Here is a 25,525-nt window from a genome sequence, read left to right on the forward strand (position 1 = left end):
CTATTCCCTCCCTTAGGAAGGAATTTATGTTCGGCTGATGCTTCATTTTGATCACAACACCATTTGCTGCCTGAGGAGTCATGTGGAAATTTACATTGTATCTCGTGATTTAAAACACAGTGAAGGCTCCGAAACTAGATGACATTATATGTGTCAGAATATTTCTGTTTTTAAAATTGAAGATCCATTGTGTTGTTGTGACATAGAGATTGCATGCTTGTTGCATGACAGTGAGTAAATACGTCAACAAGGATTCTTGAAGTCAGTTTTATTGCTGATTTTAGAAACAATTTTTTTTCTCTGGGTGCATTTCAGATTGTTTTTTAGTATGAACAAGCAGACAAAAATTGGATCGAAAAAGACAAGGTTAAATCTGGAGAAAAATCAGTACCTTTGCAATCAAATCTTTTCAATTTGGAATTTTGCCAAGAAAACTTTTTTTTAACGAAAGCTCTGTTTTTTTGTTAGAGAGAAAATGGACTAGTATCTGGGGTGTTCAGAAAAATGTTTATTTTTATTTGTAGTTTTTAAGTAATTTTGATCCAAGTGTCATCATCATCAGACATATATGCATCGCAGCATCTAATTGCACACGTAACATTTGAGCCATTGTTGCATTGTTAATTCTGTCTCGTTTTGGTGTTTCAACCAGTGTCCCTTGAGAATGTCTTACTGGATGTTAAAGAGCTCCAAAGAGGGATGGATCTCACAAAGCGGGAATACACAATGCATGAACATAATGTTGTGCTAAAAGAATTTCTGAATGCCAATGAAGGAAAATTGAAAAAATTGCAGGAGGATGCAAAAATATCACAGGCAAGAAATCTTTCCTCTAGTTACCTTCACTTTTGATAGTCAAATTATAAACATGCTAGCCATTAAGAGTTCCGCTTGCTGATGTCTGCTGACAACATTGTGAGTAATTAAATACCTGTGCTGCCCTGAGTATGAACTTAAGCTGAACCTATAATTGTTATACAATGTGAATCTAAATGTTAATTTATTTCTCTTTAATTTGGATAAAAGTGGAATGCAACTAAGAAAAATCCTCTCCATTCACAGTGGCCATTGTAAGTCTTGTAGTCGTGACCGCTTTAACGTGCGACACCCAGCACCATTTACTTGTTAAGATCAGATTTATTGCTCTCAGTGCTACCAGCCGTATATCTTTGAGTGCTTGACATGTTGCTGTTGTGTTCTCCTGTTGTTATCTTTAATACTTTTTTGGTGATTTCCCCATTGAGAAGCACTACCAGGAATATATGGGGTCATAGCACCTAGCTCATCATACATTGATTTAAATAGATGGAATATCAAAGGCTACTTTTTCGTTTCCAGACCTGTACTATCTGAAAATGACCGTTTGAGCATCAGCCCAAACATCACCTTTAAAGAGTTTAGTTATCTAACAATGATAGTTATGTGATTCTAATAATAGCAAAGTAAAGGGTTGCTATTAAGTTAAATTGCTTTATACAATGGGTACTAAAGCGCAGAATGGCAACTCTTACCTAAAGCAATCCTGGTACTGCTGGAAGTGTGCACTATTGCTGATACTGTCTCCTCGTTAGCTGTGAGTGGATTGAGATTTCAGCTTTTTCACCCAGAACATTTTTTTTAATTGCCCCGTGTTAATGATCTCTTATACTTGGAATGACAGCTAACATGGCTAACTATTTAATTCGCAAAATGTAATCTTGTGTCCCACCATCAACTGAAGCAAAGTCGTCCTCCTTCCACCTCACTTACCACACCAGGGACAAGATCTCTGTAACATCCTCAAGCTTAAGCCTCTATTTACGTTACTGAAGCCCCTACATAAGTTACGACGAGAGACTATACTAATTAGGCTGGTTTCCTCTCAAATTTAGAAGGTTACAGGGGTGACGTGATCAAAGTCTTCAAGCTGTTACCATTGAAATGACAGGATAGATAAACTTTTTACATTGGTTGGGAATTCTAGAACTAGAGGACACTGTCTGAAAATTAGGCCAGACAATTCAAGAGCGATGTTGGGAAGCATTTCGACACAGAAAGGGTGATAGAGATTTGGAACTGTCTTCCACAAACAGCAGTGGACCTGGATCAGAGATGGAAAGAACTGCCGATACTGGATTTAGAAATGACACTGTGTGGAGCTGGAGGAACACAGCAGGCCAGGCAGCATTAGAGGAGGAGGAAAGTTGATGTTTTGGTTCGGGACCCTTCAGATTTTCTCTGTACTTTCAAAGCTACTGCAGCTGACATTGATTCTATGGTATTATCAGCATAACAAGATAAGAGTGACAGCCCTTGACATCAAGGCAATATTTCACCAAATGTGGTTTTCCGAGAAAGCTACTGTCATTTGGGAATCAGGAGAACAACCTCCACTGGTTGGAGCCATAATTAACAGAAAGGAAGATGGCAGATGTTGTTGGAGGTCAATCACCTTAGCCCCAGATATCTCTACAGAATTTCTTCAGTGTAGTGTCCTTGTCCTACCTATCTTCAGCTGCTTCATCAATGACCTTCCCTCCTGGAAGTAAGTATGTTCACTGTGTTCAACCTTGTGCACAATGTTCAACGCTATTTATAGTTCCTCAGATACGGAACCAATTTGTTTCCACATGCAACAAGTCCTGGACAACATCCAGGCTTGGGCTGATAAGTTGCAAGTAACATTCACACTACATAAGCAAGAAACTAACTATTGCCCCGTAATGTTCATGGGGATTACTGACCAGAAACTGAGCTTGACTAGCAATATAAATACTGTGGCTACAGGAGCTGTTCAGAGGCTGGGAATTCAGTGGTAAGTAACTCACTTCTTGTCTGCTCAGTGACTGTCCACCATGAACAAAGTACAAATCACAAGTGTGCTTGAATACTAGATAACAAAGTGTGGAGATGGATGAACACAGCAGGCCAAGCAGCATCTCAGGAGCTTTTGAGCTCCTAAGATGCTGCTTGGCCTGCTGTGTTCATCCAGCCCCATACTTTGTTATCTTGGATTCTCCAGCATCTGCATTTCCCATTATCACTGTGCTTGAATACTGTCCACTTGCCTGAGTAGGTATGACTCCAACAATATTGAAGAAACTCAGTGCCATTCAGCACACAGCAGTCTACGTGATTGAATCCCCTACATCACCTACAGCATTCACTCCATTCACCTCCCCAGAGAGGCAGTACCATCTGTACAATGCACCGCAGGAACTTCCCAAGAATCTTCTGACACCAGGAAGAATGTAGGCAGCACCTGCAACTTGGCTCCAAGTGACGTACCATCCCGACTTGGAACTGTTCCTACGTTCCTTCACTGTTGCTGGGTTGAAATCCTAGAACACCCACATGACAGCACTGGGTGGGCAGACACCCTGTTGCAGTGAAAAGTTTTTTAATGCCTGCCACTGACTTCACAGGAAGGCACTTAAAGCAGTAGCTCAAACACATCCTTGCTTTGAAATTGTAACCTCTTTTATCAACAGCAGATGGCTCTGTACATCAAAAGATATCTCTATTTAGTTAAAGTTTTGTTTCATGTGACTCTCTGTATCCAAATAATCTGGACATGCTTATCTTTTAATAGAGCCCCTGTTGTAATGTTTAAAATGAAGGGAGAGCTCAATGCTTGTGTAACCTTATTTATGAGGCAGATTTAAACCTGGATAGCTTGTACTTACTAATGGTGGGAATACTTTCAATCAAATGTGGAATGACCAGTCATACTTGCAAACCACATCAGATTGAGCCTCCATCAGCTTGTAAATGATCTTCTGTAGTGTTTGCTCATTAGAGATGTCCTTAGGATGAATTGACTGCTATAATTTTACATGGTGGATTTATTTGATCCACCTTAAAGAAGGTAAGAAAAATTACCATTGTTATGTGTGTTTTGCTATGACAATGCAGAATTCAATGCATTAGGGAAGCATGGGCATTGTTAAATGTTCACTGCCATCTGTAGAAGATTTGCATGTGTCTGAATTATATTTGAGGTTTGAAGGTAAACATTTTGGGATTTGGAAAATGCATACAAATAAACTAGATAAGACAAAACAATGTAAGAGTGGGAGTGGCCTTAATGGAACTTTGTATTCAGGTAAATGATGAAATTTTCATTTATGTAGTGTATTTTATCATAATATCAGTCCCATTTTTCATTTAATAAAGGGCTTGAAGTGTCACCAGTATTCAGTGGAAGACAAAAATGGCAAACAATTCATACAGATTGAAGTCCAACCAACAGCAATATGATAAGTGACAGAATGATCTGGTTTAGAGGCGTCTGAGGGATAAATGCTAGCCAGTGTAATAAATAAACTTTTTTGCCAACTGAATAATTCCACAGAATCTTTCAGATCAATCTGAAAGGTGGAATGTCTGACAGTGCAGAATTCTCTCACTACTCCACTGGAGTTCTGAATCTATGATCTTCTGAATTGGAGGCACAAACATGATTACTGAGCCAAGGTTGACATCTTTAATGGAGAAATACTTAAAAATGTGAACAAAATAATAAATAACATGCCTAGTTTAAGTTACATAATTAAACTAAAACAAGGATGATGTTTTTGATGTAATTCTGACATGAACAGAGACTGTGCACTCGTTATACTACGGCTTGAAATGTACACAGTATAAAGGATATGTGATCATGATAAAATATTAGTTTTAACTGAACAGTTTTGTTTATTCTTAGCTTATTTTCTGCAGTCCAGTTTTATTCCAATCTCCTCTTCAGGTTATTTGAGATGTATTGCTCTGCATGTACCAAAATATATTCATGTGGTTTAAGAACGGCGTTTGTATAACATATTTAGCCTGGAGGTAAAATAATGGACTAGTCAAGGTTTTAAAGTTAGAACACGTTGGTTTCCAGTTCACTGGCCATAATTCTGCACTGAAAGATAACTATGTGTCTGTATGTTAAACATTCTTGGGTGATATAAATGGAATTAAATTGTTGGGTATATCAGGAAAGCACCATAAGTACTTCAGTATTTTAATTCTGACACTTTTTTTTTCCTAACTTTTTACACTTGTGGAAGTTTTGCCATTTTAGTGCTAATATTTCACATTTTATGTTATTATACAGGATGCGTTTGATGAAGTGGTTAAATACTTTGGTGAGAATACAAAGACAACCCCTCCATCAGTCTTCTTCCCTGTAATTGTGAGATTTGTGAAGTCATACAGGGTAAGAGCCTTTCATATGTTCACCATCGCAAATGATCCTGCAAGAATTGATATGGATTGTGGATGTGACACTGATATGTTTGATGTTAAATGATTATAATTGTACTTTCAAATGCCTTGTGCCATTTTCCTAACATTACTGCTTTAACAGTGCCTTGTTTTTAATCATTCCTTCCCAGTTTACAATGAAGGTGATAAATTATGAAATGATTATCATTAATATTGGGTGGTAAAGATTCTGAGGTGGCATGTCTCCAATAGACCTGTAGGGTGACTTAGTTCACCTTACTGTCCAGTAATGACAGTACCTCCACAAAGAGTTGGAGTTGCATCAAATTATTCCAGATGCAGTAAAGAACAACTTTTGAATTTTTGGTTTCCTGTGTCACTTTGTAATTCTTCATAATTTATAGCCTCACAATTGTATGTAAATTAATTGTAAGGGTAGGTGATCTGAGGGCAAATATTCTGACGCCAAAATTACTCAATGTAACAATGCATTTTAAACTGGAGCCTTGGTATTACTGTGAAATGACGTCTATTTACCCTGGGTAGCAAGCAAAGGGACTGGTGACAAGAGGTAGTCAAATCAACAATTCCAGTTCAAAGATTTCAATAATACTGCTGTGTAGCCAGTAATACTCATAATCACTGAGTCACCCTATTGGTTGGTCATTTAAGATGTGAATGTAGGGAACAGGCTGAAAAAACAGAAGTCAAACTGTGGATTTTTTTTTAATAGCAAGCAGATCAGGACAATGAGCTACGAAAGAAGCAGGAGCAGGCACTTTTGAATAAAATCCTTGAACAGGAAAGTGCATTGGAACAGCAGGATGATAAGGTAAAGTGATGTTGGCTGAGGCTATGATTCATAATTTATCTTTATTTCATTGTGAGATGATGACATCACTGATCAAGTGAAAATTTGTTACCTATCCCTCAATGTCCTCAAAGGTGATTGTACTCCTTCTGATTCAACTACAGCAGTCATGCAGTGTAAGTACACACACACAATACTGTTAGATTTGGCATTCCAGGATTCTGACCTAGTGACAAGGAAGGAATGGTGATATATTTCAGAGTCAAGATGGTATGTGACTTGGAATAGAGCTGGCAAGAGGCCTGTTGTCACTTGTTGTCACAGGGAGAAGGACAAAGGTCACAAGTTTGAGAAGTGCAGTTAAAAGAACTTTGATGAGATACTGCATGTGTGTTGCATATTACAGAAGTTGTTGCCACCTTTTGCTGGTGGCGGAGGGAATGAATGTTTAAGGTGTTTGGTAAGGTGTTTGGTAGGGTGCCAGTCAAGCATTACCTTGTCTTGGATGACATAGAGCTTCTTGAGTGCATTCACCTAGGTAAGTAGAAATTATTTCTTTGCACTCCTAACTCATATCCGATGGATAATGAAAAAGTATTATAATTCAGAGGAAGAATCATTCACTCCAGTCTATCTCACCTCTAACTTGTTCTTTTGTTTTGGTATATATATGGCTGGTGCAATTGACCTCCCCCCTCCCTGCATGCCCTCCCCACTCCCCACAGTGGGAGATACCTGAGGGTATCTGTGGTGGAAGATTTGATGATCATAATGCTTTCTCATTGGAAAAACAAGTGGATAGACTCAGTTATTGGAGATGGTCATGCCTATCCTGTCAGACAGGTCATTGATGAAGCAGAGGCAGATGGTTGGACCTACGACACTCCCGTCAAGAACTCCAGCAATGATGGACTGGGGCTGAGATAACTGACCTCCAAAATGACAGTCTTCTTTCTTTGTGCTAGGTGTGACTCCAACCATTGAGAGATCTGTTCTATATCTGTCCCAATTAGGATGGTGTTTGAGCCATGCAACAACACAAGCAATGATGTCTTTGGTGTAAAAACAGGATTTATCGATGAAGAGTCTAGGCCCGAAACATCAGTTTTCCTACTCCTAAGATGCTGCTTGGCCTGCTGTGTTCATCCAGCTCCACACCTTGTTATTTCGGATTCTCCAGCATCTGCAGTTCCTATTATCTCTTTATCTCAACAAGGACACTGTGATCGTCACTTTTACTGACACTATCATTGACAGATGTGCATGCAACAGGTAGATTGATGAGAACTAGATCATGGAGGTTACCCCTTGAGTTCTGGGGAACGTCAGTTGATCCGAAACATTAACTCTGATTTCTGTCCACAGATGTTGCCAGACCTGCTGAGCTTTTCTAGCAATTTCTGTTTTTGTTCTTGATTTACAGTATCTGCAGTCTTTTTCAGAGTTGACATGTTAATTCTCTGACCACCTGTTGCAGCTCCAGTCTGGCAGCCTTTTCCATGAAGACTGGTTAGCATGGGTGGTGCTACCAAGCCACTTGAGAGGCTACTACAGTATATTTTGTACTCTGGTGCTTTAGAAATGCTGTTCGATGAAGAGGAGAACTGATTGATCAGCTGAAGGAGAGCAGTAGATGACAACCAGCAGGTAGTTTCTTTGCCAGTTTGTGACCTGGTGCCATGAGACATCATGGAGTCAGGAGTCAGTGGTGAGGATCTCAAGGCATCTACCTCCTGATTGTGTACCACTTTCGGTGATAGAACAGGTCATATTGATTCATTGTCATACAGCCCAGAGGTGACCTTTCAGCACATTGAGCCCTGCACCAAGTTTTTTACGCTAAGATACTGAGGAATGGTGATGGAGTAGTTGGAGGCAATGACTGTAAATTATGATTCTTTAAGACTGACTGTGTCCACCTGCTGTTCAAAAGTGTGTGTTTTGAAATCCCCACTGGTAGCAGTGAGGAACTTGATGACTGAATATGGAATTCCTTTCTTAATATTCAGCATCTAGGCTACCCTACTTAACATTCTGGTGCAAACGAGTGGCTAATAAAGCCATTTCAGAAATTACTGAAGAGTTAACCACATTGTTATGCATCTGGCTTCCCATATAGTGGAGTGTAAAAATAAGGATGGCAGATTCCTTTACCTGAATATTTGCAAACAAGATGTATCTTTACTACAGTCTGGTAGATCATGGTCACCTTTATTGATATTTGTTTTTTAATTCTAGATTTATTTAATAAACTGAATTCAATTTCCCAGTTTCTCTGATATTATGTAATCTTATGCCTCTGGATCATTAATCTAGGTTTCTAGATTACTGTCCCAAGCAACATAGCCACTATGCTAGTCCTCTGTGAATTTTAAACTTTCAAAAATTAATGTAATATACTGGAAAATCCGGTATATTAGTAAAACTAGTGGAAAATTCACCTCCCCTCACCATTTTTATGTAGGCTAGTTAGTTGACTTTATCTCAAAAATACTTGTGCATGAATTGGAACAGTTTCTATCCATGCAATTTATAGTAATTATTTGATAAATAAATTGACTCACCTACAGTTAGAAACAAACAGGAGTTGAATATTATATAAACCGAATAACCAAAAGTTTTGAAAGCCACTTCAGCAAACTTATCAGTGAAAGGGACAAAAAGGAAATTCTCCAGTGAACAGAGTTCTACCAGACACAAAAGAGTTAGGATTATTATAAGGTGAGTAATTGTTGGCAAGTGTCCTTAATCCAACCGCCTTCAACTGCTTCATCAATGATGTTACTTTATTCTCATGTAAGAATGGGGCTTTATCTGGATTTCAGAACCATTCATGATTCTTCAGTGATGAAGCCTATATCAGATTACAGTAGAACTGTACAACATCCACATTTGGGCTGTCACATAGTGAGTAACATTGCTGCTATATATGTGCAGTTAATGACCATCTTGCACAGCAGAAAACCCAACCTCTCTTTCTTGCTCTTCAGAGGCCTGTCATCTCTGGCTGTCACACCATGTACATGATCAGGATTGCCATTGTCATGTATTGAACTGGATCACCCTAGTCAATGTTGTGCCCAGACATAGACGAAGTACTTTGCACCTTCTGCTAGCTCATCTCCTGTTCTTCTACCACTTCCCCTACATTCTACACCAAGACACAAATCAAGTGTACCACAGTATATAATGGGAGTTAGCTGCAGCTAAAGTGAAAAGACTTAGCAACATCTAAGACAAATCAGTTCACTTGATTGGTATCCCTGCCTATGGAGTCAGTACCTATATCCTAACTTAATGGCATTAAAGTATTTCTGGATTTTGAAAGAATATGTAAACTTCAATGTTCTGCAAGTCCTGAGTGATAAAAATCTGGGTAAAGAATGCTTGGGCAGAACATTTAGCGATGATGTTAAGACACCCAGTTTGTTTCTAATGCTCTTGTTTCATTAAATTTCAGTCCCCGTCACATAAAACCAAGAGACAACAGCAGGAGTTAATTGCAGAGCTGAGGAGAAAACAAGTCAGAGAGCACAGACAGGTCTATGAAGGAAAAGATGGTGCCATTGAGGATATCATTACAGGTAAGGAGAGTCAGTCTTGCCATCAAAGATGAGACTAAACTTTACTGCAACTTCTGATTCTCTTCAGTGTTCCTGTGCAAGCAAATACAAGTCCATACACAATGATGCAAAACATAGGAATGTAAATTTTCCAACTAAGTGCACCTGACATCTACACTTAAGGAAAACATGGTGGTAAATGGCATTATTGACTTCTGTGTTCTTTTTCCCTTTCTATCCTCATGATAACTTGTCTATCTTGTATCATCCAGGAGGGCAGGATGATCATAGCCAACGACATCCTCACAATTTGCCAGTGCCACATTTTGTTTTGACAGGAGATATATCCTTGATGGGAAACTGAACAAAATTTATGCAAGGAAATCATTTCAAGTCATCAAGCAGTGGTCCACCTTGTGGCCCACATCAGGAAGGGTGGATGATTGTCAAGACTGCATACGTTTGTATCTAATAGAATCGAGTACATAGCAGACCTAAAAAACAGCAGTTGGGGTAGGAAGTAACTGAGCCAGTGCCAGGCCTCCACTAACAGCGTTTAATGCTGGCTGTTAGGAGTTGAGTCAGGAGAAACCCTCCAGGGACAAATATTTTCAACAATGACTTCATTCCTGTAGTTCCACAGTGATACCATCAGATTCAGACTTGGGAAGATTTAACTTGAAAACCACTCAAGTTATTATGTTCAATAATGTGTTTAATCTCCTAATGGAGGTCAATAACTAAAGTGAAAGGGTTATTGCCTTCACAATGGTGTGCATCTATCTTATCACTAGTTGTTGAATGCATTCAGAATTGGTCCCGAAAATACACACCGCAAATTCAATTAATTCTTTTAACAAAATGTATAAAATTTCAGACATTGTTGTAAATTGGAATAATTTTAAGAGAATGGCTTCACATTATACCCCACTTTTTAATTTAAAAATATCACAAACAAGGAGTGGGTATACACTAAAATGAACTTAGGGCTTTAGAACTTCATTCCAGATTGCAGTTAAGTGCAATGGGCTATTTTAACTTTTTCTCCAATAGTGTAAAATGGATGACTTGGATACTTCACGACCAAGTGTCGTGACGGATTTTGATACTGCCTGTTTTACACCATTATTGTCAAAAGTTAATAATATCCCATATACCTTTAACATTTGCTGTATTACTCATTGCAATTAATATCTTAACCTAACACCAGGTGATTTTTGTTGTTGGAAGCTCTTTAACTGCTTGATTTAATAAATGCATGATGTAACACTGTAATGTTTGTTTTACGTTAACTCTTCAAACTGGATGCTAATACATAGCTTGTCAGTGAGATTTACAGACTCCATAAATTGATTTTTCTCAATGCTTTTTAACAAAATCTATATTTTTTTGAGTGTCTGAAGTAGCAGTATGTCAAGTTAGTTGTCAACTAACCGTATACTAGTATATTAGTTTGTTTGCTTCTTACTGTTTCCTCTTTGTTTGTTTGGCTGTTATCTTCCATGCAGTGCTGAAGACCGTGCCCTTTACAGCCCGAACAGCCAAACGTGGCTCTCGGTTCTTCTGTGAATCAGCTTCCTCTGAAGATTCCCATTACTAAAATATTACATTTTAACAACTGAAGGTCTTAAAGGTTGCTTTTTTACAAAACAAAATACCTACTCCTCCTTTTCTGGCCATGTCAAGTACCTCAAAGCATTAGGAAATGTGTTACATTTTGGGAATAGTTCTGGCTCATTTCCATTAAAGCTGCATGTTTTAAAGTCACTGATGACTTTATTGTGCATTCTGGCTGTTTTAAATGCATTGGAATGGTATTATTGTATTGGCTGTTGTTCTTGTACCTTACTTCATTGCTACACCATGCTTGAGCTTTTTGTTTTTATTGTAACTCTGCTGATATTGTTAATTAAATGTTGGGTGCTGTGAATGGAAATGGTATAATTTCTCTGCATGAAAGTATTTTTGTGGGTTTAATGTGTGAAACTAGTGCATGAATTGGAAAGTATTTTTAAATAATCTTGCTTGCTTGCTTGCGGACTATTCTGACTCCAGTCATTTTTACTACACACGACTTAAGCTATCGTAATTTTCCAGTGTATGCTGTTGTTTTCTGGCTTGTATGTAAATGTGCATTTGCACAATGAATGAATTCAATCAATTGCTTGCATTGAATGACTTCTGGTCAAGAATCAAAACTAAACATGATCATTAAAGCAGTTCATCTAATACTAATAATACATGTCCATCTCAAATTTACATTCTATTCTAACTGATTTCTCATTTGAAAAAAAAAACAATTTTGGTGATCTTACCAATTTTCAATGATCATTTAATGAAACTCTTATGTTACTTTCTACCAATTTGGAAATTATGATGATTTGTATAGCTCTGTTGCATTGTGTTATGTCATGTCCTGTCTTGTTGAAGTCAGTCTTCAAAGCAGCTTGTGAATTTGTTTCAACTGAACTGAATTGTGAACGTGGACTCTGCCTTCTCTGCTTCTGCTGTATCTGCAACAACTGTCAAATCTATTCTAACTTCTGCAGCAGCTCTTCTGCTGCAATGGCTAACCTGCACTGGAAATCTGGAACATTAGAATTAAAATTATTTATTCCCTCTCTCTTTAAAAATTTAACCATCCTTTGTGTTTTTTTCTGTTTAGCTCTAAAGAAGAATAATATCACTAAATTTCCAAATTGTCCCTCGAGGGTAAGGAATGTTTCTTACACAGCGGTGGTGGAGGACGCACAAAGCTGGCAAGCATTGCTTTTTCTTGCTACAGCTATACTATGGCAGAATCCTGTAAAATATCCTTACGATAACACAGAAAATTAGACTTTTATCAGTTTGTAATTACCAAAGAAAATTATTATATGGATTAGTTTTTTTTCTTTCAAATGGAGTCTTGAGTAACAATGGACTGCAGCTATCTAGATGTTAGTTTCTGTGATAATTCATCTCTGCTTGGTAGAAAATTGAGAAAATGGTGCTAACACTTGATCAGGAAACTGATTTTGATACTGTTTCTAGGTGTCATTACTGCCCGTAGGGATGGGATTGGTGGGGGCAGCAACCAGAGCCCCAGCTTTTCATAGACGTGTCCTGCAAATTAGCTTCAGTTGCATACTTTCACAAGTGCAGGGCCTTTTTAAACACAGCATGGTAACCATTAATTATGGCTGCTACTTGACTAAAAAGACAGATGCACTTTTGCTGAAAGTGGGAAAGCAGAGGGTTAACGTTTAGGATTAGACTGGCCTTCAATTCTTTGACTGTTGGACCTTCTTGAGGTAATAAGGGGCAGGAAAAAGATCTTCTTTCAGGAGGCTGGCAGGGGTAGGCACCTTCCGAACAAGCCTGGCAGGGACCAAACTTTTTTAAAGTGTAATGAGGAGAAACTAGGTTCAGTGCTGCAAAAGCTTTGTTGCCTCTGTTTGTTCTGGCAACTTAAGTAAAATGCCAGACCCTCATAACATCCCTCTGGGTATTTCATCGTGAGTTGATACACACAAAGGTGCCTGTTGTTCCTGAACATGGGATAAACGTGTGTTCTGGATCAGCAAGACTCAGAACCATAGTGCTTCCAAGCACATGCCAGCACCCAATTATATATAACTGTTTAAGTAAATGAACTGCAGGCATTGGCCACAGAGGCCAGAAGTGCAGTGTTTCTTTTATCTCTGCTGGAGAAGACACACTGCTTGAGAAAAGACACACACACAGGAGTGCAGATCTCGTTTGGCATGGAGAAAAAAATGCATCAGACAGCAACTGCAGGATTGCAGTTTGGATCATGCATAGTCCTGGTGAAGACTATGAAAATATACTGCAATCAGTAAATTATGGGGATGGGAAGCAGTCTTCTTCGGACACATGCTAACAGCTCCACAGCTTTGTAAAGCCTCAATGCTGCACAGGTTTTGCTCATCAAGGCTAGTTTGCATAACCTCTTTAGTGTTCCTCTTCAGCTGACTTGGAGTAGAGATGACGAAAGTTCAGTGACATCAGTGCAGTCAACCCTTCCAGCAGAGACATCACAGCAAAAAAACCTTCATATCTTATAAACACATCTTCCACTATATTTTTTTAGAGATGCTGACAGTGAGTGATAACCAGAATGAGGTGGGTCAAAGCAGAAGCAGCAGCTGTGGGCAGCTTCAGGGAATGAGACACAGACACAGCTCTGCTCAGCCAGGTGCAGAAGACCTTGGGCATCACAGGAAAGGGGGGTCTATTTAGAATCACAGAAGCCAGATACGAGTGACATATCATTATAAGTATCATTAATTTACCTATCATAATATTTTAAGAAAGAATGTTTCAGGGCTTGGGCTTTCTTTCATTCTCAGTGACCTGGTGAAACAAGTGATAGGACCTTCCACCTTACAGATTAAATGTTCCTCATCAATGTCACTAACTTTGTGAAAAAACAGGTACCATTCTAGTCATTCAGTACCATTCAGGGGCAACATGGTGGCTCAGTGGTTAGCACTGCTGCCTCACAGCGCAGGAACCCAGGTTTGATTCCAGGGTGTGTCTGTGTGGAGTTTACACATTCTCCCGTGCCTGCATGGGTTTCCTCTGGGTGCTCTGGTTTCCTCCCACAGTCCAAAGATGTGCAGGCTAGGTGGATTGGCCATGCTAAATTGCCTGTCGTATTCGGGGATGTGTAGATTAGGCAGGTTATAGGGAAAGGAGTCTGGGCTGCTCTGAGGGTTGCTATGGACTTGTTGGACCAAAGGGCCCGTTCCTACACTGTAGGGATTCTACGATCTATTCTAATCATTCCCTTTGCAACACTAAATGCACCAATTTGAGATTCAATAAGGAAAATAGACCACACAAAGGATCTGTAAGGCCATGTTTGCTGATCACTCTGGGTTTAGCTGAACAACTTGGACTTGTATATATTATTTACCTTTAATGTACTTAAGCAATACGAGGTACTTCAGAGGAGCATTATAACTCCAAGTGTGCCAAGGTCGTGAAATTTACTAGAACTCCACGTTAGTGTAAAGACATTCTGTGGAAAAGCCATCAGTCACACTCCACCACTGGAAGTCCAGTGGGCCTGTACTTCATTCACTAGATCGTTCATGTGATATCAAACTCTGGAGGAGAGGCATACCTGTGCCATTATTGAAACTACTGGGGCGTCCTTCCCATTATGGTGGGATGTTGAAAATCATATTCTGATGTGAGGTGGGCGTTTACAGAAAGGGTTTTGTTACATTAGATTCTTCCTATTATTTTGATACAGCATTAAGGAGATCACATACAGACAAGGAATATCAAATCTTTTATCTTTTCTTCATTTCTACAGTTTTCTACATAGGATAGTGCCACAAAGCAAGAGGATATTACAGCCCTATTTTGCAGGGCTGACCAAAAGCAACACAAACTGGCCTGTTAAAGATGGGCAGTCTCTTGCCTCTCCAGAGTTTCTCTAACGGAAGAGATGTATTAAGTCTTCAAAGATTATTCTAGGAGCAATGACTCAAATGGGCTATAGCACTATTAGTTCATTTCTCATCAGTTCAAAATTCTGCATAATCAGCAGTGAGAGCATCTGAATGGTCTGTTTCTATTTTCTGTCAGCACGTGCTAACAGTTCTGCTGACCTTTTCCAGCAGTTTCTGTTTTGGCATCTAGTTGTCTCATTTTTCTTCACCTATTTGGTAGCAATTGCTGAAAGAATTCTTAAAAGTTTAATTTTGGATTTACTAAGAACATATGTGGTAATCAATTAACAGATAGTGCCCAATACATTCAGCTTTTTTAGCCAAGGAAAGAGAACTACAACAGAGACTTACCAAAATAGAAAAAAAAAATGAAGGCAAGGAGAAAAAATAATGTACATATACTTCAGATAATTTAATAGCAAATCTGCAAACTACAATATGCGCAGGATTGAAGTAAAACAGAGCTAGAACGGTTGAAAGAGTGCAATAGCATACAGTGGACTGCTGCACAACCAAGCATTAAAAAACCAAGTGGAAATAATTGTTTGCAATTACCTACTGAAAAGTCACCATCTTTTAATTTCTCTATTTACTGAACCATAACACACATTTGCTGGATCCTTGTGCACCTTATGATCTGGCTTATCCAGGATTGGTTGGTTACTTTAATTATTTAAAGGCATTGAGATGAAAATAAAACACCTGATTAAAATAGCATTTAAGGCAAATATAGGATAATAGGAGTTACTAATTTCTGAGTACTAGGAATGGCCGTATTTGTCACTTTTGAAATACCTCCTGGGATTGCTCACTGCACAAGCTGCTTTGTGAGACTGTCTTCTCACTAAAGTTGATCTTTTCTTCTTTGTTTTTACAATCTTAACATGGACTTCATTTTTACACAGATCTTAGGAACCAACCGTACAGGCGTGCAGATGCGTTGAGAAGAAGTGTGAGAAGACGCTTTGATGAACAAAACTTGCGTTCAGTGAATAGCACTGAATTGGCATTGTGATGGAGAAGGAAAGTGTTGAGAGTATGAGTGTGTTTGAATGATATGGTGTCTGCATGACGAATGCTTTGTTTGTTACCACGTAACTACCAGAATGGCATGCTGTTGGAAACAGGGATGAAGACGAGGAGGAACCACAGGCAGTCTGTGTGGGCTAATAGATATATTCAGCCCAAGATAAGTGCCTAAATGTAAAATTTCCTCTCAAGCTACACAGCACAATGTTGCTGCAGTGTAACTGTTGACATGACATAACTGATAAGTATTATATACAATAAATTTTAACAAAGTTGTAACCTAAAATTAAGTGTGATCTCTAAACTGTTTTACATTTGACATGAAACTATTGAAGCCAAGAAAATGAGTGGAGATGCTTGTTGTTCGGTGGAGATAAGGAATAATGCATGTGGAATAGCTTGCCATAAACTGCAGAGGCAGTTAATGTTCTTTTGTGTTCATTTGAAGACCACACACTGTACTTGCATTGCGCAGAGTTTTATATTGGGCATGATCTAACCAAGATGGTTATTCAGAGTAGAATTTGGTCATTTAAATAAAGAACAACATTTCAGCATTGCGGATCAAACTACAATGATCAACAGATACCGTACCATCTTATATCAAAAGAAATTGAATGCATCGTGAGGATAAACCTTGTAGATATGACTAAAGGTATTAACCCCTAACTAAACAGTATTATTGAGCGTCTGAGTAGAAATGTTACTGGACACACAAAAGGTGTAAAATTGTACATTAACAATTAGAAATTCATGTACTTTTCCGAGTAGATACCCATTTGGCTTATTTTAATCTCCTTGGTTGCATTGCCTCACCATGTTGATTGTAAAGTTTATTGTATAGTATTTAACCATTGAACTTCCTGTTTGCATTTGGCTCCTGTGACTGGCATTTTTCTTTTGTTTTGAATAATGTGTAGTTATATTTAGATAAAGCTGTTCTAAATGTACAGATATTTTGCTAGGAAATCAGTGCATTTTTATGGTTTTTTACAGTTTGATTCACTATAGCCTCTGGGTAATATTGTACATATTGTTTAAAAATATTGCAACAGCCTGTGCTATACAATTTGAATGTTATTTTAACTTATAGTTCTGTTTTTGTATTTAACTGACAGTGACCAAGGCTTGGTTCCTCTTTACCAGATTAACTTTGGCTTAAAATTTCACTGCAAACATAGTTTTTAAAAGCCATCTGCTTTATATGATTTTTACATGGTGTGTAAATAGTGCATAGAACATGCCAAGACTGTATTTTGTTCACTGGCAAGAAAACAAAAATTATGACGATAAAGAAGGTGCAGCATTAAGTTTTGGCAATATCTTGAGTCAACGGACCATTAGTTTTAAGTTAATGCATAGCAGCAAAATTTTATATTGCAAATTTGGGTGAAAGAATTCAATGCTGTCCTGGATCAGTGATTGAAATGTTGGCATGTTCTGCTCATGTACTATAGTTTCCTGCTTGTTGGCCAAGTAGAACTGTTTTATAAAAAAACCTATTAAACTAGAACCCAGATTTGTTAATGGCATTTGGTCAAATAAATACCTTTACGCTACTACACAAATCTGTGCTTCAAATGTCCCTGAGTATATGTGCAGTCAGTCACCACAAAAACTTACACAGCTACATTTTACATGTAGGATGGGGCAGAACTTCTGCCTGACACTTTTGCCTTTTCTTCAAGCTTTCTCCATGTGACAGGGATGATGGTTTGTCATTAAGAGGAGTGAGTGGAAATTCATATGGTTAGAAAATCAAGCAGTTTCAACCTCTGCATTGAGAAATTTGCATAGTGGGTGTGGGTGGTGATGGCATCTTACACTGAGCTGGTTGCAGAAAATGGTATTAATTGGAATTAGTAGTATAGCCCCTCCCCTTTGTATTAGCAAACCTGGTGTCAATTAGCTGCCCATGTCATTTATCGCAACACTAGTTCTTAGTTAAACATTAATGCAATGCAGCAGTGTTTATATTATTAGCTTCCAATTTTGTTTTCACTCAATTGTTGATAGAGAGGACAGTAACAAAACCAAAGTCAGAGCACATGAGACAGTACAGGAGCCTTATAAATCCACCTAAATATATATACCTATTCACAAATATCATAGAAGGACAATGTCATCCATCTTTGCTGACAACTGCAAGACTGTTCATTCCATTTAAGTACAGTGATAAAGTGTCTTTAAATCAAAGTATTTGATCTGGGACTAGAAGTGGTCAATATAGGTATTGCTAAAATTGGAATCAATTAACCAGGTAGCCTGTGCTTACCCTGTCAGAATAGGAACAGGTCAATTATGAGAATTATGGCTGTAAAAATACACCTGTACCTCTTATCAATTATTCACTGTGTCTATTTCCAGATGTCATAGACCAATACTGTAAACTCAGTATAAAGATGCCATGTTTTATATGGTACAGGATTAGTTGAGCAATAATTCAGATGTGGAGACTGATTTCAGCAGAAAACAAATTTTAATGTTTCTGTGTTAAAACATACAAAAATATTCTGCTCCCTTTATGAGCAACACTGAAGTATTTCAGACACAAGTATATACAGAGATGGAAAATAAACCCTCTGCTGCATTTCATGCCTTGGAAAATTAAATTTTAGAACAACTTCAATAAAATTTGCAGTACTGTTTGGGAAAATGAACTTTGCTACAAATACAAACTTATTTCTTTGCTGCATCATGCTCCATTTTTTTGTATGAATGTTTTCCAATGGATAAAGACATCAGAATAAAAATGTCCTTGAAATTACAAAATTGACTACAATAAAACAGGAATCCAAGCTATCAAGATTTAGAATAAATTCAGTTTTGAATTACTAACAGCAAAAAACCCTGCTACATTTTTTATGGCACACCTATCTAATATTCTTTCCATTTTAATAAGCTTAACAGGTTTTTTGAAATTGAATTGTCTAGATTCATGGCCATCACAAAGGTCCCAGTTCTCACAACAGAGCTAACTTTGTTCAGTTGGATACAGGAAAAACTACTTGTGTCAGAAATAGCAGGTAGCTCACTCTCTCTGAATGCTATCATCGAGCCATGCTATCTTCAGAGCCACGACTAGTTCGTTCATGTCCTTTGTGATTACCCAGGGATTTTCTCTCGATATTTCATAATGTACGATGGAATAAATAGTTTAACCAAGCAATAAAATCCACCGTTTGTAGTTACTCCCACAATCGAAGTAAAACAAGCTCAACAATTTCTGGGCGAATCTCTGGAACTCCCTTACATCTTCAACGTTCCAAAAACATTTATGAACTGCTTACAGATTCTGACATCAGAAGCTTGCTGTTGGATACAGAAACAGATCAGAAGTGACTTGTACACATCAATAAGGGTACAGGTGCTTTTTGAAGAAATCATGGGTATGTTTTAAGACCCATAATGAATATCAAGTATTGTAGCATGATGTGCACCCAAACTTAAGCTGGCTGATCTTGGAATCAGAAGGATTTATCTACATAATAAAGAAACTCCACTGCTCACATACTGAAAGAAAGTTTGAGGGATCTGTAATATTTTCATATCACATACCCCCTGTAAATTACAACAGGTGTCAAAACATTGGAGATCATATTTAATTCTTTTGAGTACTTGTTAAAAGACTGCCCTCACCCAGCTTTTGACTTGGTTGATTTATACATACAAGTGTTAATTACTGGTCATCATCAAGTTGTTGCAAGAGAGTTCGTCTTCGTTTTTCCAGTTCCCCCTCACTTAGCTCACTATCAGAGGTTTCCCAATTTGCCTGTGGAGACAAAGTATTGTGACAGTTAGTTTGTAACCATCAAATTGAATTTGAAAAGTACAGGTTGTTACTCATTTAAGTCTAAGTCCAGAGTTTATACCTGTTACCTTTTTCTAAATGTCATTTGTTATTTTTAAAGAAAGATCCTGCTTGGTTAAATTTTAAAGTTAGTAAATAGCATAAGAAAACTTGAGTAGTTATGTCTCCTTTATTGTTAACATGCCAATTTTGATTTTTTTCTTAAAATCATCCTACAGTTCTCTTCTGAAATGATAGAGCAATTTTTGAAGACGTGACTAAAGATAGATTAGGAACTGTGACAAATCTAGAGGAAAAACTTCCTCCATCCCTTGTCCCTCGATCAAATTGTAACAATCAGTAGCAGGGATACTTTTTTGGAAATGGAAACAAACCAACATGGTACCAATATGGAAAAAAAAAACAATAAAAGCAAGCTAGTTAACGGCTGAAACATTTGCTGGTTTTTGACTTGAGATTAAACAACAGAATCAGTCATTCCATCAAAAACAAACGCTAGAGATCACAGCAAGTCAGCACCCACCGAGAGACAGCAAGCTAATATTTCAAATCTAGATGATTCTTCATCAGAGCTCTGAAAAGTCAGCTTGTTAAATAACCTCTCTCTGTTCTTGCTTTCCTAACTAAAGCAGAGGATATTCAACATGGAAATAGTTTTTTGGGGCTCAGTTTTTAAATTAGATAACAGCAATGAACAAAGTACAATCAATCACTTGAACTGGAAAAAAAAAGGTGATACACTGCAGCAAAAATGAAAAAACCCACGATGAAGAAATAAAATCATCGAAAAAGTAAGCTAGCAGCAATATTAATCCTAGGAAAGATTATTGGACCAAAGATCTTTTAATGAAGTATTTTGGTTAAGGTAATAAAGTTCCACAAACCTTGTACAAAAATTTAAACAGACTCATGTCACTATTAACAATCATCTGAATAATCAGAAAATCACATACTGTATCTTTGTTGGCGGCTTTTCTGGGTGATTTGTGCTTTGACTGTGATCTGTGTCTATTTCTTTCTTTCTCGTCATCCCTGCTTCTTTCTTTCTCTCGTCTATCTCGATCTCTTTCTCTTTCTCGCTCACGTTCTCGTTCTCCTTCAGATTCAGGAGTAACCTACATAGCAAGAAGAATAATCATTTCAAGAATGCAACTGTTTTCATTATATTCACCATTGTTTCAATTATGTAAACAAAACTGGGATATGAAAAATGTTGAAATCTGCACTTGCCCAATAATGGGTCAATAACTGCCAGCAGATATTCACTGTTTTGATCCCAGCTACCGGATAGGTTGAATGTCAAAATGAAACAAAGCTTGATGGATCACGTTGTTTATTTTCTGGTTTTATCAGTTAATATGGTGGTAGCTCAGTTGGTTGGACAGCTGGTTTGCAATGCAGATTGACGCAAACAGCATGGGTTCAATTCTCATCAGCTGAGGTTACCATAAATGACTCTCCTTCTCAATCTTCCCCTGCCTTAAGTCTGAAGACCCTCAGGTTTAACCACCCCTAGTCATCTCTCTATAATGAGAGAGTAATCGAATGGTTTGGGAGGACTATTGTGACTTTACCTTTTACACATTTACATTAGGCTGCAGATTTTCTTTATCAGAAATTTATTATACAAAACAAAATATGAAATGCTAGGTCAAAGAAAGAATGATCTTAAATCAAACAGCAAAAGAAAAGTACCAACCTGTTTCCAAACATTATCTGTTACAGAAACTTGCATAGTCTATCTCAACTCTTTAATATTTCGACTTAGTTGACACCTTACAGTTGCTTTGCTGTGGACCATGGAGACAAAGTCTTTTCCAAGTGTGCTAACATGTACTTTACACAAATCTGAATGTGTAAATTTTCTCAGTTCTAAAAATCTGCAACTTACAAACCAAACTCTTTTGGTTTGGCAGCTTTACAAAGTAAACCTTTATGCTGAGATAACTGGTTCGCTGAACTCTCCCAGGAGACAAATCTAACTTGCTTGTGAACTGAATTTTATAAACTTGCTCAACCTTACATACTTCTGAACTGGGAACAAAGCTAAAAGGTATTATATGTTTCCCCCACTTGCCATTAAGCTAATAGCATAAACAAGATTCCATTAATACTGCAGAAATGTGCAGTCACTTCCTTTCTTAAAAGTGTTCAATTTAGGACACAGCTCTGGAAGAACTCTGACCATTTTTAAAATCAAATTAAACTTTTTAAAGAAGTAACTGATACCAATCCTATTTTGACACAAAATGCCAACAAATATATAAATGATGCAGATTTCGATACAACCAAGTATTAAAAATTGAAAATTAATAAACTAGTGGTTCAACCAGATGAACAGTGCCTGGTTGAACTAGCCTTGGCTCAAGCATTAATATAGGAAGAAAAGTCAAATCTTCCTAGCTTACTGGGACTTGGGTGATAATTTACTTGCACTTAGCGTTAATAATGGCACAAATTAAAATGATTAAATATGATTTCCTCCGTTTCTCTCACCAAATCCACCTTCATGTCTGGACACAAAGATTCTCAAAAATGTAAGTTCTAAACAGTATTACCCAAAACTGCACAATTTTTCAGATCTCCTCTTCACTTTACACGTTTTTCTCCTCCTTCCGGAATGATATATTCAAAATGTATAAATGCACACTCTAGATCAAATGTCTTAAATTTGCAAAGTAAACTTGCAAATGAAATTTGAAGTGTTTTACCAAGTTTAATCACAAAAGAATACATAAAAATAAAAACAAGAAATCCTACTGGAAGAAACTCTCGAAACATTACTCCTTTTGGCTAACTGAGAAACAGAAACACCTACACAGGCCCCAAACCCCACCTCTTCCTCCGTTACATTGATGACTGTATCGGCGCCGCCTCTTGCTCCCCAGAGGAGCTCGAACAGTTCATCCACTTCACCAACACCTTCCACCCCAGCCTCAAGTTCACCTGGGCCATCTCCAGCACATCCCTCACATTCCTGGACCTCTCAGTCTCCATCTCAGGCAACCAGCTTGTAACTGATGTCCATTTCAAGCCCACCGACTCCCACAGCTACCGAGAATATACCTCCTCCCACCCACCCTCCTGCAAAAATTCCATCCCCTATTCCCAATTCCTCCGCCTCCGCTCCCAGGATGAGGCATTCCACTCCAGCACATCCCAGATGTCCAATTTCTTCAAGGGCCGCAACTTTCCCCCCACAGTGGTTGAAAAAGCCCTTGACCGCATTTCCCACAACACATCCCTCACACCCCGCCCCCGCCACAACCGCCCAAAGAAGATCCCCCTCGTTCTCACACGCCACCCACCAACCTCCGGATACAACGCATCATCCTCCGACACTTCTGCCATCTACAATCCGACCCCACCACCCAAGACATTTTTCCATCCCCACCCTTGTCTGCTTTCCGTAGAGCCCATCTCTCTGTGACTCCCTTGTTCACTCCACACTGCCCTCCACCCCAGACACCTTCCCCTGCAACCGCAGGAAGTGCTACACTTGCCCCCACACCTCCTCCCTCACCCCCATCCCAGGGCCCAAGATGACTTTTCATATTAAGCAGAGGTTCACCTGCACATCTGCCAATGTGGTATACTGTATCCACTGTACCCGGTGCGGCTTCCTCTACATTGGGGAAACCAAGCAGAGGCTTGGGGACCGCTTTGCAGAACACCTCCACTCGGTTCACAATAAACAACTGCACCTCCCAGTCGCGAACCATTTCAACTCCCCCTCCCATTCTTCAGATGACATGTCCATTATGGGCCTCCTGCAGTGCCACAATGATGCCACCCGAAGGTTGCAGGAACAGCAACTCATATTCCGCTTGGGAACCCTGCAGCCCAATGGTATCAATGTGAACTTCACCAGCTTCAAAATCTCCCCTTCCCCCACTGCATCCCAAGACCAGCCCAGTTCATCCCCTCCCCCCCACCACATCACACAACCAGCCCAGCTCATCCCCTCCACCCATGCATCCCAAAACCAACCTAGCCTGTCTCCACCTCCCTAACCTGTTCTTCCTCTCATCCACCCCTTCCTCCCACCTCAAGCCGCACCTCCATTTCCTACCTATTAACCTCATCCCACCTCCTTGACCTGTCCATCTTCCCTGGACTGACCTATCCCCTCCCTACCTCCCCACCTATACTCTCCTCTCCACCTATCTTTTCTCTCCATCTTTGGTCCACCTCCCCCTCTCTGATGAAGGGTCTAGGCCCGAAACGTCAGCTTTTGTGCTCCTGAAATGCTGCTTGGCCTGCTGTGTTCATCCAGCTTCACTTTATTATAAAGAATGAAAACTCTTCTGTCATACCAAAGCTGTAAGTGAAGAGGAGGTTAGGAAAACCAAACAAATGATTAGCTCATGACAGGCATGTGTTTAAAAGATCTGAAGATTATCGAGGAAAGTCAACAGCAGTAAGGCGTTCCAATCAGATAATGCCTCAAATCTTCTGATCAGTGCTGATGCGACTGTACTGCCTCTATTGATTCCAATTGAAACAATGGTTTTGCTGTTTCTAGAGAAAGGCATTGCTGCATAGATACACAATCAGGATGCATGAAGGGAAAGAGGCTGGTGGCCAGGGGGGAACACACTATTCTGATGTCAGTGGTACAAGTAACTTTGCTTAAGCTCAGTTTGCTTGCAGAATTCTGGTAAGGTTTCTTTAAAAATTACAGTTTTCTGTTTTTCAAGACTATTCATACATGTTATGCTGTTAATTATCTGTTGTATGAACGGGGATGGGGGAGAAGAAGGGAAAATGTGTGAGTGATACTTGGGAGTAGTTGAGTTGAGCTGCTGGGAGGGGATTGAGCCTTCCCAGTACTATTCACTGTCCTATGTCTGTGACCAGGATGGGGTAAATAACTGGATAAATATAGTACATCATGTCCAAGACTCCAACATGCAGGTCAGTACCAGGAGTCTGACATTTTTAGAGTGCCCCAGTCAGCAAAATTCTGCCCATTACTGTCATCACCACAGCAAGATCTGGGCCAATGAGTTCCATTGGACAGACAAATGCAGGAAGAAACAAAATCATGATCACATTTAAAAGAATGAAACGGGATAATTAAGAACAGCAGTGACCATTGAGAAAAAGATTAAGTGGTACAGTTAATGTAAGGGTCAGCTATGTTTTAAGCATATGAATTTTTAATCATACTTCAATATTAAATATCTACAGATGCTTGGAAACAAAGGACACAAAAGTTGAGACTTACAGATTTGCGTCTTCTCTTTTTGCCCTTTTTCTTGTGTTTTTTGGACTTTTTGTAACTTCGCTCTAAACAGGGAACAGAAAATACTTAGAACTTGATTTGACTGAGAATGCTTAATTTCCATGTTAAAAATTACCAAGTTAAGATTACCTGACTCTTCACTGGAGGTTCTGTCTGAAGGGGACTTTGAATGGGAACGCTTCTTTTTCTTCGAATGGTGATAATCATCATCTTCTGATTCCGAGGCCTATAGGGTTAAACGTAGATGCTTATCGATGGAGTTGAAAGGAACAAGTTTAGGTTTTCTGACACCAAAACTATTACGCTAGAATTATTACAATAAACCTTGGGAATAACTCAAAGCATCTCACCCTCTCAGCAGCTTTTGACAAGTCTGAAAAGGGACCTCAGGAAAGAAGAAAAACAAAA

General features: G+C 38.7%; 2 protein-coding genes across 17 annotated transcripts in view; one reads left to right on the forward strand and one right to left on the reverse strand.

The window, feature by feature from the left end:
• fmnl2a (formin-like 2a) overlaps positions 1–17,739 on the forward strand; it is a 255,298-nt gene extending 237,559 nt beyond the window's left edge. For 2 of the 11 annotated variants that reach the window (XM_048534447.2, XM_048534454.2), the window contains 6 exons: positions 653–816; positions 5,081–5,182; positions 5,924–6,022; positions 9,462–9,585; positions 12,230–12,323; positions 15,935–16,050. In XM_048534447.2, coding sequence (XP_048390404.1) covers positions 653–816; positions 5,081–5,182; positions 5,924–6,022; positions 9,462–9,585; positions 12,230–12,323; position 15,935 — 584 coding nt within the window. In that variant the 3' untranslated portion in view covers positions 15,936–16,050. Of the gene's footprint in view, positions 1–652; positions 817–5,080; positions 5,183–5,923; positions 6,023–9,461; positions 9,586–11,072; positions 11,198–12,229; positions 12,324–15,934 lie in introns of those variants that run through there. The other 9 variants (XM_048534450.2, XM_059647277.1, XM_048534446.2 and 6 more) reach the window with 7 other exon arrangements.
• A 779-nt stretch (positions 17,740–18,518) lies between these two features.
• prpf40a (PRP40 pre-mRNA processing factor 40 homolog A) overlaps positions 18,519–25,525 on the reverse strand; it is a 56,097-nt gene continuing 49,090 nt past the window's right edge. For 5 of the 6 annotated variants that reach the window (XM_048534460.2, XM_048534456.2, XM_048534463.2 and 2 more), the window contains 4 exons: positions 25,247–25,343; positions 25,100–25,161; positions 20,823–20,984; positions 18,519–19,830 (listed from right to left, as the gene is read on the reverse strand). In XM_048534460.2, the coding sequence (XP_048390417.1) occupies positions 19,738–19,830; positions 20,823–20,984; positions 25,100–25,161; positions 25,247–25,343 (414 nt within the window). In that variant the 3' untranslated portion in view covers positions 18,519–19,737. The remainder of the gene's footprint in view (positions 19,831–20,822; positions 20,985–25,099; positions 25,162–25,246; positions 25,344–25,525) is intronic. The other variant, XM_048534457.2, reaches the window with a different exon arrangement.

This window comes from Stegostoma tigrinum, chromosome 7 (genome assembly GCF_030684315.1).
Source record: "Stegostoma tigrinum isolate sSteTig4 chromosome 7, sSteTig4.hap1, whole genome shotgun sequence".
Classification (NCBI taxonomy): Eukaryota; Metazoa; Chordata; class Chondrichthyes; order Orectolobiformes; family Stegostomatidae; genus Stegostoma; species Stegostoma tigrinum.